This window comes from Gekko japonicus, unplaced genomic scaffold (genome assembly GCF_001447785.1).
Source record: "Gekko japonicus isolate JY-2015 unplaced genomic scaffold, Gekko_japonicus_V1.1 scaffold40, whole genome shotgun sequence".
Classification (NCBI taxonomy): domain Eukaryota; kingdom Metazoa; phylum Chordata; class Lepidosauria; order Squamata; family Gekkonidae; genus Gekko; species Gekko japonicus.
The window spans coordinates 2,216,836-2,234,751 of NW_015172554.1; the positions used below are offsets into that span (position 1 = coordinate 2,216,836).

The window sequence follows — 17,916 nt, forward strand, 5'->3', positions numbered from 1 at the left end:
TTCTAAGACAGCCCTTCAAGGCAGCCAATGCCCAATCATATACTTTCAGGGGGATTCTAGAACTAGGGTTGCCACCTCTGGGTTGGAATATACCTGGAGATTTGGGGAGTGTAGCCTGTGAAGGACAGGGTGTGGAGAGGAGAGGGACCTTGGCAGAGTATAATGCCATAGAGGCCACCCTCCAAAGCAGTCATTTTTTCCCAGGGGAACTGATCTTGGTTGCCAAGAGATCAGTTGTAATAGCAGAAGATCTCCAGGTGCCACCTGGAGATTGCAACCCAACTAGGCCTTTACAAATGATGTTAGGGTAAAGGTAAAGGTTTCCCTTGCTCGAAAGCCAGTCGAATCCGACTCTAGGGATGCGGTGCTCATCTCCATTTCCAAGCCAAAGAGCCAGCACTGTCCGAAGACGTTTCCATGGTCATGTGGCCGGCATGACTAGACGCCGAGGTGCACGGAACACTGTTAGCTTCCCACCGAAGTGGTACCTATTTATCTACTTGCAATTTCTTGCTTTTGAACTGCTAGGTTGGCAGGAGCTGGGACCAGAGATGGGAACTCACTCTGTCATGCAGCACTCAGGTTTCGAACTGCTGAACTACCAACCTTCTGGTCTGCAGTTCAGTGTCTTAACCACTTGAGCCACCACAGCCCCTTACAAATAACGCTGGTTGGCAGCCCTACCAGGTGGATGGGGCACTAAGTGCTTGGGACCTCAGGGCATTAATTGTATGCATTTTAATCCATTTATTGATTAAAAAGCAGACTGGCCCTACTAGGGGAAATAGGGAAAGGATTTGAGCTGGGCAACCTACAGCAGTAGAGTTTGGGAAAAGGAAGCCCCTTCAGCACGTCTCCAGTGCCTAGTTTGGTATCATTTAGTCCCATCAGGTGGGAAGTGCCATTTTAGAAGATGCACTCCTACCTCTCTGGTACAACACGGGGGGAAACTTATTCTAAGAAGTCACCAACCTGTTCGGTTCAGAGCCCGAGGAGGCAACATGTTTTACCAGGTTTCAGGACAAGCTGAGCCTATTTGTCCTTTAATATGAAATAGTAATTTAGCACTTTACCAGTTTACTTCAGGCCTAGGGAAGCAATGATTGGATCCCAACTAGATTCAGGTGGGTAACCGTGTTGGTCCGAAGCAGCCAGACAAAGTTTGAGTCCAGGGGTGCCTTTAAGACCAACAAAGTTTTATTCAAGGTATAAATTTTCATGTGCACGCACACTTCTTCAGAGACAATGAAAAGAAAATTACCAGTCCATACATATAGGTAGAGGGTGAGCAGTAAATTAGCATACAGCACAATGAAGATGTTTAACAGATTCAAGGAACAAACAGGAATAACACGCTTAGTTTATATGGTTACCATTTGTTTGGGTTTAATGCCAGGGGAAAACATAGTGAAGGAAATAAATATGTCAAAACTGGTGATGGATGGGCAGATGGAATGCTGAGAGTAATTAACTGAGACCCCGCCATTACTAGTAATGCATGCAGATGTAGCTCAGCTCGAGCTAGGCTTGCCAACCCCCCAGGTGGGATCTGGAAATTTTCCAGAATTACAATTTATCTTCAGAGTACAGAGATGAGTTCCTCTGGCGCAAATGGCTGCTTTGGAGAGTGGAATTTATGCCATTATAGCCCACTCAGGTCCCTCCTCTCCACAAACACTGCTGTTTCCCCAGCTCCACTCCTTGACATCCCCAGGAATTTCCCAACCTGGAATTAGCAACTTCACCTAGAGCGACATTTCTCTCATCTCTTATGTATGAATAAACACACATTGTGGATTTTGGGAAGGGAGGGCAAAACTGATTGCAAAAGACTTTTAACAGGCCATGTTTGCTTTGCAGTGAAATACTGACCTCTGCTGGCCGTGCTTGAGAATGACTCTTCAAAACACTCCTAAGAGTTGAGGCTTTTAAAAATGGAAATCCCCCCCAGGAATCCTGGAAACAAGTAATCACAGATTTCTGAATGAAAAGCTGGGTGACAGAAAGGAGGAGCTATGTCATTTAAGCCAGGGACTGTCTATGTATAAGGCAAATAAAGAGGATCAGATAGGATCACTTTGATGTAAAACTTTGGAGAAACTTGCCAGAATAGCCAATGCTGAGCTTCGTGGAGCAAGAGTATGACTTGGTACTGTTATGGATGAGAACAGGGGAAATGGTTTCATCATAGGATGGGCTAACATTTTCAGAGATGAACTGGGGTTGATAGCGACAGCCAGGCTGGGGAAATCACATAGCTCCTGGATCAATATGTTTTCAGGTCCCGCTAGGAAAATAATGAATCTCTCTGATGTGAGCAGCACCTGACCATCCGCTTCTGTTTAGGGATGGCCACAAACTGACTCAAGAAGTAAAGTTCATCACAAATTTTGGCCAGTTCGTGGTTCGCAAAGCAATGTTCGTGGAAGGGCACCTGGCGCAAAGATTTCATGAACTTTTGTGCTGTTCGTAGTGGTTCGTAATTTATTACATTTCCAGACAGACTCTCTGTGCTGAATTAAACTGTCCACAAAACTCCAAGGCAACAGAGGGAACAGAAATCTCCAGCCTTGGCAACAGCAGTAGGAGCCTTCCAAAGCTTAACAGGCACCACTGGCTGCCAATAACAGAGCTCCCATTCTGGTCTATGGGATCAGAATGCTATATATATGTGCTCAGCTCAGCAGCTTCTTTTCTCTCGGCTGTTCACAGTTACACAGAGGGAACTTATTAAAAGTGAAGCAGCAGAGCACATTCCCTCGTGCTTGGGAACTCCTCTCCCCCGCTTGGGTTTTGGTGTTAGGTGGACTCAGGGCTCTGAGCCACCCTGTCTCCCTGCTCACACCAAGCAAAGGAGCTTAGCTAGTGGACTCCTCAACTGAGAACCCACATTTCGATAGTGAACTGCTCTCCCCCATTGGGGTTTGGGGACGCTAAGTGGACTGAGGGCTGTGAGCCACTTTGTCTCTCTGCTCACGGTGAGCAGAGGGGCTTAGCTACTGGGTGCCTCAGCTGAAGACCTATGTTTTATACCCTCCCACCCCTCCTGATTGTGAACCAACGTCTTTGTCCCATGAGGGTGAAGCTGGGTGCAAAGGGTGCTCATCATAGGGGGGAAGACATCCTCCACCCCCCACGTCCCACAGGCCCCTGGGCACTAAACCCATCCTGCCAGCACACTGGAACCCACCCCTTGCAGGGCATTGCAGAGGTCTCAGAGCCTCCTTCCCCTGATCTGCTCCTGGGGCTCTCCACAGAGGTCAGAGTTGTTAGCACTGCCCAAAGACCAACACTCTTTGGAGAAGTCACCGACAGCAGTGATTTGGGGCGGAAGCATCCTCCCCTTCCACACAACTCCCTGTTGCTGCTTCTGCCTCCAGTGCACCCCTCCGTGGCCCCTTCCAGTCCAGCGCCAGAAAGCAGCTGTCCCTCCTCCCACCTTCTCCAGTCCTGAGGCACAGTTTCCAACCCATGCTTTGGAAACATTTCCGCACCCTCCCCAGTGACCCCGGTGTGGCAGACTGCCCGGTGTGCCACACCCATGTCCAGAGGGTGGCAAACCTCCAACACTTGTCTTCCTCTGTCCTCCGCAGGTACCTGCAAAGGGTGCACCCCAATATGTTGCCACCGTGGGAAAGAGAGGTGGCCAGCAGAAGGAAGAGGAGCAGGGCAAAGTGGAGGGGGAGCAGGAAGCTCCTCCAAGAAAGGCTCCTCGCACTCAGGGTGCCATGGGTCAGACAGCAAGGCAGGCCCCTCTCCACGAGGTCGTTCCCGTGGGGACGCCAACAGTGCCATCCAGATGAACTATGTGGAGGGCCCAGGAAGCAGCCACTCACCTCATCAGCAAGATGATTGCTGTGGAGGGTCAACCTTTCTCCCTCGGGGAGGACATCGCCTTTCATGGGCTGCCGCAGCACCTGACTCCGTCCCCTCACAGAGGACCATGAGCCAATGAGTCTTGCCCGCCATGCACCCCTCTGTACAGGCAATGGTCAAGGCACAGCTCTCCAGAGCACGAAGAAGAAGAAGAAGAGATTAGATTTATACCCCACTCTTCACTCAGATCAGCTTACAATCACCTTTCCCTTCCCCTCCCCACAACAGACACCCTGTGAGGTAGGTGGGGCTGAGAGAGCTCTGACAGAAACTGCTCTTTTCAAGAACAGCTCTGACAGAACTATGGCTTGTCCAAGGTCATCCAGCAGCTGCAGGTGGAGGAGTGGGGAATCAAATCCGGTTCTCCCAAATTAGAATCCGCACACTTAACCACTACACAAAATTGGCACAAAATTGTGCACTTCATGGCAGACCTCTGGAGCAGCCAGCAGCATGGCTACCTCTTCCTCACCACCCACTGGTGGTGACCAGAAAGTCCATCTGTCTGGACTGTCGGGGCATGGCTCAGGCACCAGGAGGGAACAGTCCTGCCATCGGGCTACAAAGTGGTTCTGCTCTATGAGCAGGGGATGGATGCAGGCCACATGGTGCAAAACTTTACCACTGTGACACAGAGTAGCCTGAGAGAGTGGATGGGTGGCGGCAACATCATCCGCTGCTACATGGTCATGAATGCTGGTGACAACATGCCGGCAGTGGTGACGGCTGCGTACCTCAAGGGCATCATCTTGCAGGGGATCCATTCTTTACACTTTTCCCCAAAAAGCACTTTCCTGGCTTGACATTAGTCCTGTTGGGTTTGCAGTGGCACTGGTTCTGCTGGGCTTGCAATAATGCCCCCCACCTGCAGTCTCAACTGAGAGATTCTCTGGTTTGTCCTTAGTATGTGTAGGATGGAGGCACCTTCTTTGGGGAGCCGTAATCTGGACCCTGTAAATCTAATCCTCGCCAAACTAGGAGGGCAGGTAGAGGTGACTCAGCCAGAGATCACAGGGGGTCTGTTATGGGGAGGGGAAGGGAAAGGAGTTTGTAAACTGCTCTGAGACTCCAAGTGGAGGGCGGGGTATAAATCCAATCTCTTCTCCTTCTCTTCCTGTTCCATTTTTATTTTCTCTTAGAACTGGGACCCTCATTCCTGTAGCCTACCTACCTTCTAGAGATGCAACAGTTGTTGTTGTTCAGTCGCACAGTCGAGTCCGACTCTTTGCGACCCCATGAACCAGCTCCCTCCAGGCCTTCCGGTCTTCCGCCATCCTCTGAAGTTTGCTCAACTTCATGTTCGTTGCATCGATGACACTGTCTAACCATCTCATCCTTTGCCGTCCCCGTCTTCTTTGACCTTCAATCTTTCCCAGCATCAGGGTCTTCTCCAGTGAGTGCTCCCTTCTCATTTGGTGGCCAAAGTATTTTAGCTTCAGTTTCATTATCTGGCCTTCCAGGGAACAGTCAGGGTTGATTTCTTTGAGGATTGACTGATTTGTTCTTCTTGCAGTCCAAGGGACTCTCAAGAGTCTTCTCCAGCACCATAGTTCAAAAGAATCTATTCTTCTGCGCTCGACCTTCCTTATAGTCCAACTCTCGCAGCCATACATGACTACTGGGAATACCATTGCTTTGACCATGCGGACTTTTGTTGGCAGGGTGATGTCTCTACTTTTTATCATGCTGTTTAGGTTCGCCATCGCTTTCCTCCCAAGGAGCAGGCGTCTTTTAATTTCATGACTGCTGTCACAGTCTGCGGTGATCTGGGATCCCAGGAACGTGAAGTCTGTCACTACTTCCACGACTTCCCCTTCTATTTCCCAAGGAGTGATGGGGCCGGATGCCATGATCTTAGTTTTTTTGATGTTGAGCTTCAAGCCCACTTTTGCGCTCTCCTCTTTTACTCTGAGCAAGAGGCTCTTTAGATCCTCTTCACTTTCAGCCATTAGAGTGGTATCATCTGCATATCTGAGGTTGTTGATCTTTTCCCCAGCAATCTTAATTCCCGCTTGTGATTCATCCAGGCCAGCATTTCGCATGATGTACTCTGCATATATATTAAATAAGCAAGGCGACAATATACATCCTTGTCGTACTCCTTTTCCTATGCTGAACCAATCAGTTGTTCCATATCCGGTTCTAACTGTCGCTTCTTGGCCCTTATACAGGTTTCTCAAGAGACATGTGAGGTGGTCTGGTACTCCCATCTCTTTAAGGACCTGCCATAGTTTGTTGTGATCCACACAGTCAAAGGCTTTAGCATAGTCAATGAAGCAGAAGTAGATATTTTTCTGGTACTCTCTTGCTTTCTCCATAATCCAGCGAATGTTGGCAATTTGATCTCTAGTTCCTCTACCTCTTCGAAACCCAGCTTGTACTTCTGGTAGTTCTCTATCCACGTACTGTTGAAGCCTAGCTTGTAGGATCTTGAGCATGACCTTGCTAGCGTGTGATATGAGTGCAATTGTGCGATAGTTTGAACATTCCTTGGCATTGCCCTTCTTTGGGATTGGAATGTATACTGATCTTTTCCAATCCTGTGGCCACTGTTGCGTTTTCCAAATTTGCTGGCAAATGGAGTGCAGCACTTTAACAGCATCATCTTCTAAGACTTTGAATAGCTCAGCTGGAATACCATCACCTCCACTAGCTTTGTTGTTAGCAATGCTTTCTAAGGCCCATTTAACTTCACATTCCAGGATGTCTGGCTCAAGGTCAGTGATTATACCGTCGTGTTTGTCAAGGACATTGAGGTCTTTCTTGTATAGTTCTTCTGTGTATTCTTGCCATCTTTTCCTAATCTCTTCTGCTTCTGTTAGGTCCCTACCGTTTTTGTCCTTTATCATGGCCAGCTTTGCATGGAACGCTCCCTTGATTTCTCCAATTTTCTTGAAGAGATCTCTAGTCCTTCCCATTCTATTGTTTTCTTCTATTACTTTGCACTGTTCATTCAGGAAGGCCTCCTTATCTCTCCTTGCTGTTCTCTGGAAATCTGCGTTCAGTTGGGTAAATCTTTCCTTTTCGCCTTTGCCTTTCGCTTTCCTTCTTTCCTCTGCTATTTGTAAAGCCTCATCAGAAAGCCATTTTGCTTTCTTGCATTTCTTTTTCTTTGGTATGGTGGTGATTGCTGCCTCCTGTACGATGTCACGAACCTCTGTCCATAGTTCTTCAGGCACTCTATCTATCAAATCCAGACCCTTGAATCTATTCTTCACCTCTACTGTATATTCATCAGGGATGCGATCTAGGTCAAACCTGAATGGCCTCGTGGTTTTCCCAATTTTCTTCAGTTTAAGTCTGAATTTTGCAATGAGTAGCTCATGATCTGAACCACAGTCAGCACCAGGTCTTGTTTTTACTGACTGGATAGAGCTTCTCCATCTTTGACTGCAAATTATATAATCAATCTGATTTTGGTGTTGCCCATCCGGTGATGTCCATGTGTAGAGTCGCCTCTTAGGTTGTTGGAAAAGAGTGTTCGCTATGACCAGTGTGTTCTCTTGACAAAACTCTGTTAACCTTTGCCCTGCTTCATTTTGCTTTCCAAGGCCAAACTTGTCTGTTATTCCGATTACCTTTTGACTTCCTACTTTAGCATTCCAGTCCCCTATGATGATGAGGACATCATTTTTTGGTGTTAGTTCTAGGAGGTGTTGTAGGTCTTTATAGAACCGGTCCACTTCAGCCTCTTCTGCATCAGTGGTTGGGGCTTTTTTATCGTCCAAAAGATAACCTGACAGTTTTAAATGATTGATTTTAGCCAGTGGTTTTTATGTGTTTCAATATTTTTATTATGATTCCCATTGCGTTGCTATGCTGCAGACAGGTGGCTAATAAACATTTTAAATAAATAAAATTAAAAAGAGACTGCCTTGTTTCCTAACTGCGAGCCTTGCCATGCCCACGTTACCCAGGAGTCCCATCTGATGGCCCTCCTGGCACCAGGGTGAGAGAGCTGAGCTTCCGGGAGGTGGTGGCAGCAGCTACCAAAGGGAAGGCCCCGAAAACACAAGACAGCTGGGGAGCAGCGAGGGGTCACCACAGGGAAGGCTGTGCTACTTTTGGACAAAAAAAAATCCCCCTTGCCTCAGGGCAGGGTTGCGCCTTGCTCACCTGCTTGCTGGCTAGTTGAGCATGCCCAGGGCTATTTTTGGGCAGGAACGCACAGGAATGGAGTTCCAGCTGGCTCCCGAGTTGGCCACGCCCAGCAGGAACTCGCTAGCATAATAGGCCACACCCAACAGCAGAAACTCATTAGGATTGGCTACGTTAGGGGTGTGTGGCCTAACATGCAAAGGAGTTCCTGCTACAAGAAAAGCCCTGGGTTTTGACAACAAACAGGGTAAACTGAATAAGAAGCAAAAGGTGGGTGTGGCTGGATGATTACACTTCTGGTAACATGGGGGTGCGGCCTAATATGCTAATGAGCTGTGTTGTCAGGGGTGTGGCCTAATATGCTTATGAGTTTCTGCTGTTGGGTGTGGCCTATTATGCTCATGAGTTCCTGCTGGGCTTTTTCTACAAAAAGAGCCCTGAGTCATGCCAGTAAAGAGTGTAACCTGACAGATGCTGGGGTGGGAAATATTACAAGTATAAGGCAGCTACATAGGAGGAAACAGGTTGGGGAGCCACAGCTCTGCGGCAGAGCACCTACTTTGCCAGCAGATGGGTCCAGGCCCTGACTGTTCCACTCAAGGCGCTGGCAAAGACTTTTTCTCTGCTTAAGACCTTGGAGAGCCACTCCTAACAAAGGTAGAGAATACCAGACTAGCCCATTCTGCATCTAGCATTCACTCCGCTGTTCTACCAAACCCACACTGGAACAGAAAAAGATGCGGCTCAAAACCACACTCAAATACCCCGGGGCCAACGCCATACTGACTGCAGGGTCACCCCTGAGTGGCCATAAAACAGCCATAAATCTATGCAGACGGCTACCATCAAACCAGGAGATCCAACGAAGCGAAAGCGGCATGCAGCCTGGACATTGCCCTAAAATCTGATAATAAAAGTGAAAGTGGCATGCAACGTAGAGGGGAATTTCTGTTCCAGTGTGGGTTTGGTAAAACAGTGGCGCAAATGCTAGATGCAGACTGGGCTATGATGGACCCATAGTTTAGCCTGATAAGGCAGTCACAGGCTCAAATCTCAAGGTGGCTCAGATCTTAATATATTTCCATTCACCTGTGGGAAATGTGGGGCTCACAGGCACTCATTTCTGCCCTGGGTGAGAGTGAGGAGGAAGTTATACAGCTGTAGTGGGTCTCCTATCCAGCAAGACTTCTCCACTTCCACTCTATGTTTCTCTTTTCTTCTGGGCATTTTGGCCACCACCAGCTAACCAGCTTCCTGGGTTCCAGCCTAAAGGTTGGCACTCAAGCATCCTCTACCACTTAAAGAGAGCCAATTTGGTGAAGTGGTTAAGAGCAGCAGACTTTAATCTGGAGAGTCGGATTTGATTCCCCCCCCTTCCACATGAAGCCAGCTGGGTGACCTTGGGCTAGTCACAGTTCTCTCTGAACTCTCTAAGCCCCACCTACCACACAGGATGTCTGTTGAGGGCAGAGGAAAAGGAAGGTGATTGTAAGCTACTCCAAGACTCCCTCCTGTAGTGAAGAGCAGGTTATAAAACCAACTCTTCTTCTTCTTAGTTCTGTGTTTGCATTTCCCTTTCCTTTTGCACTCACTGCCAAGGCGACCAACACCCTTAACTGAGCACTCAAGGGAAGAAGGTTAAACCAAAACACTGCTGCTTTCTGGTCCTGGGAACCTGTGGACTTAAACAGGGGCTTAACATGAGCCAGCGATCAGACTGACAGCATTGAAAACGGGGGACAGGACTTCTCTAATAAAACTAAAAGCACACACCAGATCTACAAGCACTACAAAACGAGCAAGAACAAAAAGAATAAAATGCAATCCTCTAAACTCTGACTCTTACGTATCCCTAAAGATGGTAATAAGAGATGGGCCGTATCATTCTTTGTACTGCAGGCATTTAGAAACCATTCATTACTTTGGTTTCCATACCTAGAGGGCACCTCCCAGGGAGCACGTGCACATGGCTACCTCTTGGGATCGAGATGGATTCCTCCCCCAAGTGTAAAATGATCAAGACAGAGGAAATTCAGAAAGTTTCCTCAGGGTTTTTGTTACCTGCCTTAGCCCCCACCCCCCCCCAGCAGACCCTCCTTCCCCTCCTGTCGGCAGGAAGTGCTCGCTCTGTCTTTGGGGCTCCAGAATCTTTATAGCTTTGGTGAAACTCTGGCTGCTCATTGTTCTTCTTTGTCCATTTCCATGGCACTGGCTAGCTCCGCCTCCTCCCAACTTCTTGGTCCACTTTTCTTCTCCTGCTAGTCAGCAAAGAGTTCCTTCATAGCCTCTGGGTCTGCACAGAGCACAAAGCCCAAAGTTATCCTTTGGGGCTATCAATGTTGACATTAATCCTGGGTTATTTCACCCACAGTCTTCCTTTCTCATCAAGAGCCAAAGCAGATAAAGAGGGGAAATTACACAAACCACCAATCTGGAAGGCAGATTAGGCCGAGACAGCAACTGCCCCAAGGCAAGTAAGCCTTGCATCCCAAAGTGGGATTTGAACCTGCAGCTCCCTAGTTTGAGCCTAACATTAGCCCCTGCACCAGGGAGAACCAGGGGATTTACCATGACAGTGAAATGGAGCCTCCATGTTCAACAGGCAGAATACCTCTAAATAACTGAGCCAGTTTGGTGCAGTGGTTAGGAGCGCAGACGCTAATCTGGGAGAACAGAGCTTGATTCCCCACTCCTCCACATGCAGCTGCTGGTGTGACCTTGGGTAAGTTACAAGTTCTCTCAGAGCTGTTCTCTCATGAGCCACAAGTCCAGATCAAGGGAGGTGGTAGTTCCGCTCTATTCTGCTATGGTCAGGCCCCACCTGGAGTACTGTGTCCAGTTTGGGGCACATTTTAGGAAGGATGTTGACAAGCTCGAGCGTGTCTAGAAGAGGGCAACCAGGATGGTGAGAGGGTTGGAATCCAAGTCTTACGAGGAAAGGCTGAAAGAGTTGCGTATGTTTAGCCTGGGAAAGACAAGGCTTAGAGGGGACATGATTGCAGTCTACAAATATTTGAAGGGCTGTCATGTAGAAGATGGAGCGGATCTATTCTCTCTTGCTCCAGATTGCAAGACTAGCTCTAATGGGTGGAAATTACAAGGGAGTCAATACCAGCTAAATATCAGGAGAAACTTCCTAACTGTAAGAGTGGTTGAGCAGTGGAACAGACTGCATCGGGAGGTGGTGGATGCTCCTTCGCTGGACGTTTTCAAGTGGAGGCTGGATTACCATCTTTTGGGTATGTTGTAGGTATGTAGGGCTATCTTTCAGTATACTCTTGCAGACTAGATGACCTGCAAGGCCTCTTCCAACTCTAACATTCTATGATTCTATGACCTCTCTCAGCCCCCACCTACCTCGCAAGGTGTCTGTTGTGGGGAGGGGAAGGGGAAGGAAATTGTAAGTTGCTCTGAAACTCCTTTGGGTAGTGAAGGGCAGGGTAGAAATCCAATCTCTTCTTCTCTTCAATAAGAGGCACCCTTGGCTTCCATGCCCCGCCCGTAGGGCTTTTAAGGGCATCTGGCTATAGCCACTCTGGGAAACAGGATTCTGGGCTACCTGCACCTTTGGTCTAAACCAGACAGGACTCTTCTCATTTGCACAGCATCTTTAATCTCGGAAATTAATAAAGCACAAAAGACTAATTATCCCACTGTGATGCACCTGTAACATGATCAGCCTTCTCCGGAATTGTATCTCCCTCACTCAGACATGGAGCCGAACGGAAAAACCAAACTCTGCTAGCACAGAAGTAACTTTACCCTGATAGACCTACATACCTAACACAGCCTCTGATGTAAAAACGCCACCTGTACACTCAGAACCACACACTTGATCTTTGGAGATTCCAGTGGAACATACCAGCATTATGCAGGTAAGCTTTTGACTTTCAGCTGTTATGAAAATCCTTCACTGTATGCTTATTCCAAAACATTGAAGCCATAGCCCAAGATTAAGTCACACTGTTCACTCTGCAGAGCCAATGATCTAAGGTTTGCAGTTCTTGTGGATACAGCATCAACAGCAGGCGTGCTAAATTGCAATGATGGTGCAGCAACACTTTGACTGAGAAGGGTCTGCTCCATTAGACAACAGGGTATTAACAATAGAATACAAGAGACAGGATAAAACATCAGGGAAATCAATAGACCACTGCTCCTCCTATGGCTTTCCTTGTCAGCTGAGATTTGACCAAGTGCCCTTGCTCAGTTCTCCGTATCTAGACGACTTTGTTCTTTTTGTGCATTTGGACTGAAGTCTGTCTTTATTGGTAGTGGTGGTGGAGGAAGTAAAGTTGTTTGCATCTTACTGATTGATCTTGCCAATTTATTTTGCTTGAGTTTGGTTCTCCCCCCCCCCATGCACCATTTTGAGTTAGCTCGGTAAAAATATTTCAAAGAAAGGCCACCTGCTTTAATTGCTTTAGAATGAAGAAAAGGCCACAATCCTATACCAACTTACTTCAGAAAGGATCCCTTTGAACTCTGCAGTACTTTTTTTTTTTATAAATCTGCACAGGATCATCACATTACATTTGTAAGGAAGCAAAGTCGGTGGAGCAGAGTCAAGGACATGACCAATTCTAGAGTGTTACTATAAAGGAGACATTTATACACTTAGCGGTGGCTATTCCTTCCCCCAATTGTGAGTGGGTTTTTTGGATAATAGTCTAGCAGGGTGTTATGCGGTTTGAAATGAAAACAGTCCGTTTGGTGGAAAGGCAGCAAATAAAGAAAGTGCAAGTACTTTTCTAGAACATTTGGTGTAGTGATTAAGTGCGTGGACTCTAATCTGGGAGAACCGGGTTTGATTCCCCACTCCTCCACATGCAGGTGCTGGATGACCTTGGGCAAGCCATAGCTCTGTCAGCTGTTCTCTCATGAGCAGTCCTTGAAAGAGCTCTCAGCCCTACCTACCTCACAGGGTGCCTGTTGTGGGTAAGGGAAGGAGTTTGTAAGCTGCCCTGAGACTCTGAGTGAAGGGTGGGGTATAAATCCAATCTCTTCTTCTCCAATTGACTTACTTTCCAAGCAGCTGCTACCTAAGACCCTTTAACTCAAATGCCAGGAACTAAACCTAGGACTTTCTATGGGCAAAGCTGAAGCTTTCCACCGAACCGTGGCTCTTTCTCCATATACAAGTTGACTTAAAATCAAATATTCCAGAGCTAGTTATGTTTGGAGACTACAGACCAGACGAGAGGCCCAGAACAGTTTCTCCCATTTCCTGGTGACCACACCACATCCCAGACAGGGTTTGTCCACAGATTCACACACAAGGGGATCAGCTTACAATTTTTTTTACTGTTATCACTATTTCCACTTCACAGTCCTCCCACCCCTTCCCTCTGGGGAGAAGCACCTGAAGGTCAAGCCCTTGTGAAGTCAATGGGCAGTACATATAGGACACACAAAAGTACTTCCCCCATAGAACACATAACTTGTGGAACTCATTGCCACTGGATGACATAATGGCCACTGATGGCTTTAAAGGGGGATTGGGACCAACTCCTTGAGGTCCACCAACAGTTGTCAGCCGTGCCGGCTAAGAAGAACCTCCATTTTCAGAGGACGTGTACCTCTGAATAACCATTGCAGGGAGACAATAGGGAATAACTTTGGCCCCTGTACCACTTGTAGGATTTCCAGGGCACCTGGTCATCTCCTCTGGGACTGGACAGACACCTCGTCTGATACAGTAATGCTCTCCTTCTGCGGTAACTGCCAAGATAAAGAAGAGATTGGCTCCTAAACACACGCACACCCCATTTCATGCCATATGTCTTTGGTGGATTTAAGTTGTTATAAGCTGTTTTGGGAGTTTATCTTGGCTAGAAAGCAAGGAATATTCCCATTATGTAATAGCTTTTCATATGGAAGCAGCTCCCATAGGAGGTTTGGGGGCTCAGGGTGCCAAATATTGAGCCAAAAGCCAATACTCTTTTTTTTTCCCCCACAGTTAAAATTCTGCCGGCTCCGGACTCACCAATGCTGTTTCATCCTCTTTAACGTTGCACTTTTCCATGTTTTGCTCTTTGGGGCTGACCTTGTAGAAGAATACTTCCTACGGGCCCTCCCCACTACCTACACCGACGTGAAGATGCTCGATACCAGGGAGAAGGCACGCAAGTTGGACATGTCCCCCCTGAAATCCAACATCTCGAAAGCTTACATCATTAGCAGTTCAGAGGCTTGCGCCCACCAAGAGATCTTCCTACTGGTTCTCGTATTCAGCAACCCTGAAAATGCATCAAGGCGCGACACCATTCGACAAACATGGGGTAACATGACGGACATCAGAGGCTACAGCACTGTTATCTTGTTTGTTTTAGGGAAGCCTCCTTCAGAAGCCACCCAGTTGGAGGTCATCAAAGAATTTCAGGAGCATCAAGACCTTATTGAAGGAACTTTCCTCGATTCACCTGAGAACCAAACATTGAAGACCGCTTCCGCAGTGGAGTGGACTGTAACTTTCTGCCCTGGGACAAGGTTCATCCTCAAAACTGGCGAGGAGATGTTTGTTAACCTTGCAAATTTGGTTGACTACTTGCTGAGCTTGAGAACTCATCTTGAGGACATCTATCTGGGGAGAGTGGTCCGTCAAGAGGAGCCCGACAGAGACCCTCAAAGTCCCAGCTTTGTCCCCCTGCGATTATATCCAGAGAAATACTACCCTGACTACTGCAGCGCAACAGCATTTGTCATTTCACAGGCTGTAGCGCGGATGATCTATGTAACCTCTCATGAAGTTCCTCTTTCGATGCCTCCTGGGGCCTTCGTGGGAATCTGTACAAAGAATGCCGGCGTGACCCCTATTCATAGCTCTCGGTTTTCTGGGAAAAAACACATCCAATATAACCGGTGCTGCTACAAATTCATCTTCACCTCAGCAGTATCAAGAGATAGCCAACTGCTCCAAGAATGGGAGGAAGTTAGTGATGGCAAATCTTGCACCTTACTGGAAAACTATTATGGGCTGGTGTCCTGCCGAGTCATGACTTACCTAGATGGATTTAAATACCTAAGTGTTGATGCCCTAGAGAACGAGGCTCTTCATTCTGCCGATTAGATGCTAGAACTTCTGATGGAACTAACCCAGAGTCCCAAGTTTGACGTGCCCAATGGATTGATCAAATGGTTTGGGGAAAACTATTTGTTAACCAGCCGTCACAACCTGAGGCAGAGTTCCATAGAGTAGTTATCCCTTGTGTGAAGTAGTTTCCTTTTTCATTGCACTATCCAAGCACAAGTTGTCCCACAACCAAGAGGCAGAGCTTCTTACTCCTCCTCGCCAGTGACTGTGGAGGCCTATCAACTATTATCAAATTGTCAGGATGCTTTACAGCCAAAAGCATTGACCCGGCTTACATATGCATTTAAATATCCATTTAAAGATAATTTTTTTAAAAAATAGTAAAAGTACTTCAAGAGAAAGGTCTTTCTTCAAGGCAACATGATGGTATGCCAGAGATGTCGCTTCTCTCCCCAGTGTTCTTACTAATTGGTAGGAGGGTGTTTGCAAGGGCTCTTTTTGTAGCAGGTACTCATTTGCATACTAAGCGACACACACCCTAATGTAGCCAATCCTCCAAGAGCTTACAGTAGCTCCTGTAAGAAGAGCTCTGTAAGCTCTTGGAGGATTGGCTACATTAGGGGTGTGTGGCCTAATATGCAAAGGAGTTCCTGCTACCAAAAGAGCCCTTTTGGCCTCAATGCTCAGGGGCAGCAAGGAGTAATGAGTCGTTCATAAGCTTCGGGGGTACCTGGCAAGCCACAACTGGTAAGACTACCCAACTAGATGGAACTTTAGTATGATGCCCCCTGGAAGTTCCCTGAAGCTTAAAAAAAACCCTACCTTCTCTTTCAGAAAAGCTCTTTGACTAATTGTGCTTCCCACAACTGCCCCCAACCTCCATTAAGAGTATTCTCATGTTCCCATTTCAAACAAGTACACGCAAAGCACAACTGGGGATATATGTAACCAAGCCTGTCAAGCAATTAAACCCTTTCTAATCTATGTCTTCTCTTGCTTTGAAGCAACTGCTTATGAAAATGTATTTAAAACTCAGTCTCAAAGCAAGGAAGTCCTAAGGATCTCAGAGAACTTAAGATGATACTCATTATGGGGGGGAAAGGAAGTTAATGTTTCCTCTTTCACAAAGTTTGGGATTCTGAAAGAGCCCTCGTTATGCTATAGGAGCAAAATGGCTTCTGAAAGATAAACAAGTCCATGGCTGAGCAGCAGGGTCAAGGAGCCAGAAAAACAGTCAATATCTCAGCAGGGTGCATCCAACTGCTTGTGGTTCTTGAGGCCAGATTTTTCAGTTAAGGGAAGGACAGATGGCATATGTCATCGGCACGGCAGTCAGATCCAGAGTTAATCAGGGGACAAAATCTGAATCTAGAACAAAACCTGTTATTGTATACAACCTTCTTTGGTATTACTGCAAGTTTTCTGCATACAGATTTGCCTTGTCTTGCCTGCTGTGGGGTTATGATCACCAAAGGGAAGAGACATTTATTGTTCTATCATTGTACTAAGCTACAGAGGCCAGTTTGGTGTAGCAGTTAGGAGCACAGACTAATCTGGGAGAAGTGGGTTTGATTCCCCACTCCTCCACATGCAGCTGCTGGTGTGACCTTGGGTCAGTTACAGGTTCCCCCAGAGCTGTTCTCTCAAGGGCAGTCCTCGAAAGAGGTCTTCAGCTTAATCTACCTCACAGGGCATCTGTTGTGGGGAGGAGAAGGAAAAGGAGATTGTAAACCACTCTGAGACTCCTTCGGGTAGTGAATGGCAGGCCGGGTATAAATCCAATCTCCTCTTCTTCTCTCTCTCTCTCACACACACAAAAACACACACTTCCCAGCTCTGAGATCACCCCTATGCAAGGAGCCTTAGAAGAGGTTCAAAAAGCATCTCATTTCTTTCTGAATCTCCTAGCTACCCCAAGCCTTCTAGCTATAGACGGGGGACTTTTAAAAATAATTTTAATGCTTGCCTCTGGCAACCTCCATATTCCATCATCGCTAGTCATTTTACTGATGTTCCCCAGAATGTCAAGGACCTCAGGTTACAAAGGCACTGCTGAACTCCTTCAAGCAAGTGTCGGTTCACCAGCAGACAGCCGGTAAAGAAAGCCGGTAAAGAAAGACAGTGGATCTCCTGAGAGCATCCCTAAATGGACAATGTTATTGGGCCAAGCAGATTCAGCCAGCCAGTCTGCCAGCAGGCAGTAAAAGACAGAACTTGCCTGCCTGCTTCATGTCACAGCAAGTTAAGGCAGAGAATGGCAAAATGCTTCTGTGACGACCTCTTATTTGGGGAGGTCTAGTTTTACTTTTAAAATGTTCTTTATGTTTGCTCTCAGGGTAATTTGGCTGCCACCAGGGAAATTTAGGCTTTCCCGGACCTTGTCCTTTAATATTTTTCCTACTGGTTTTGGTATTGTGACCCAGGGTTTGGGCTTTCGAAGGACTAAGTGTTTCCTGGGAAAAATTTCATTCAGAACTTGTGTCTTAAATAAAAGTAGATTTATTTGATGTTCACACACTCTTCCCTCTTATTGACAGGGATCAGGGCATGTCACTTTGTAACAATCTTTTCCTTAGGCCATATATGGTTACTGTTTCTTTATGCTTTAACTTTTCATAACACACACCAGACTTCTCTCTCTCTGACCTTAAAACGAACAAACTGCTTAACTCTTTTACTACACAGAACCCAATCTTTCCCTCACAGGGATCTCAGGACAACTCTCATTTTAACTGCTTTTATACAGCACTCTCTGCTGTCTAACTCATCAACTGTTTAACTGACAACTCTTAACAGACACTCCTGAAAGACATTCCAATCATCCACACAGCATCCATTCCAAAACCCCTCCCCCTCTCTGTCACTCACCAATCATATCACTTGCCTGAGTCCAGCATCCTAGTCTGTCA

The 17,916-nt window shown here is 47.0% G+C and overlaps 1 protein-coding gene across 1 annotated transcript; it reads left to right on the forward strand.

Annotated features, from left to right (window-relative positions):
• The first annotated feature begins 4,529 nt into the window (after positions 1 to 4,529).
• LOC107118787 (putative UDP-GlcNAc:betaGal beta-1,3-N-acetylglucosaminyltransferase LOC100288842) lies at positions 4,530 to 15,044 on the forward strand. Its single transcript, XM_015421152.1, has 2 exons — positions 4,530 to 4,595; positions 13,934 to 15,044. The coding sequence occupies exons 1-2, from the start codon at positions 4,530 to 4,532 to the stop codon at positions 15,041 to 15,043; spliced, it is 1,176 nt and encodes a 391-aa protein (XP_015276638.1). The 3' UTR covers position 15,044.
• Positions 15,045 to 17,916: the final 2,872 nt, after the last annotated feature.

What these genes read in the sequence shown, in the direction of transcription:
- LOC107118787 (XM_015421152.1), top strand. Translation starts at nt 4,530, where the DNA reads ATGGGTGGCGGCAACATCATCCGCTGCTACATGGTCATGAATGCTGGT. An exon ending in GTGACAACATGCCGGCAGTG is followed by an intron (nt 4,596 to 13,933) that starts GTGACGGCTGCG and finishes TTTCCCCCACAG; the next exon opens with TTAAAATTCTGCCGGCTCCG.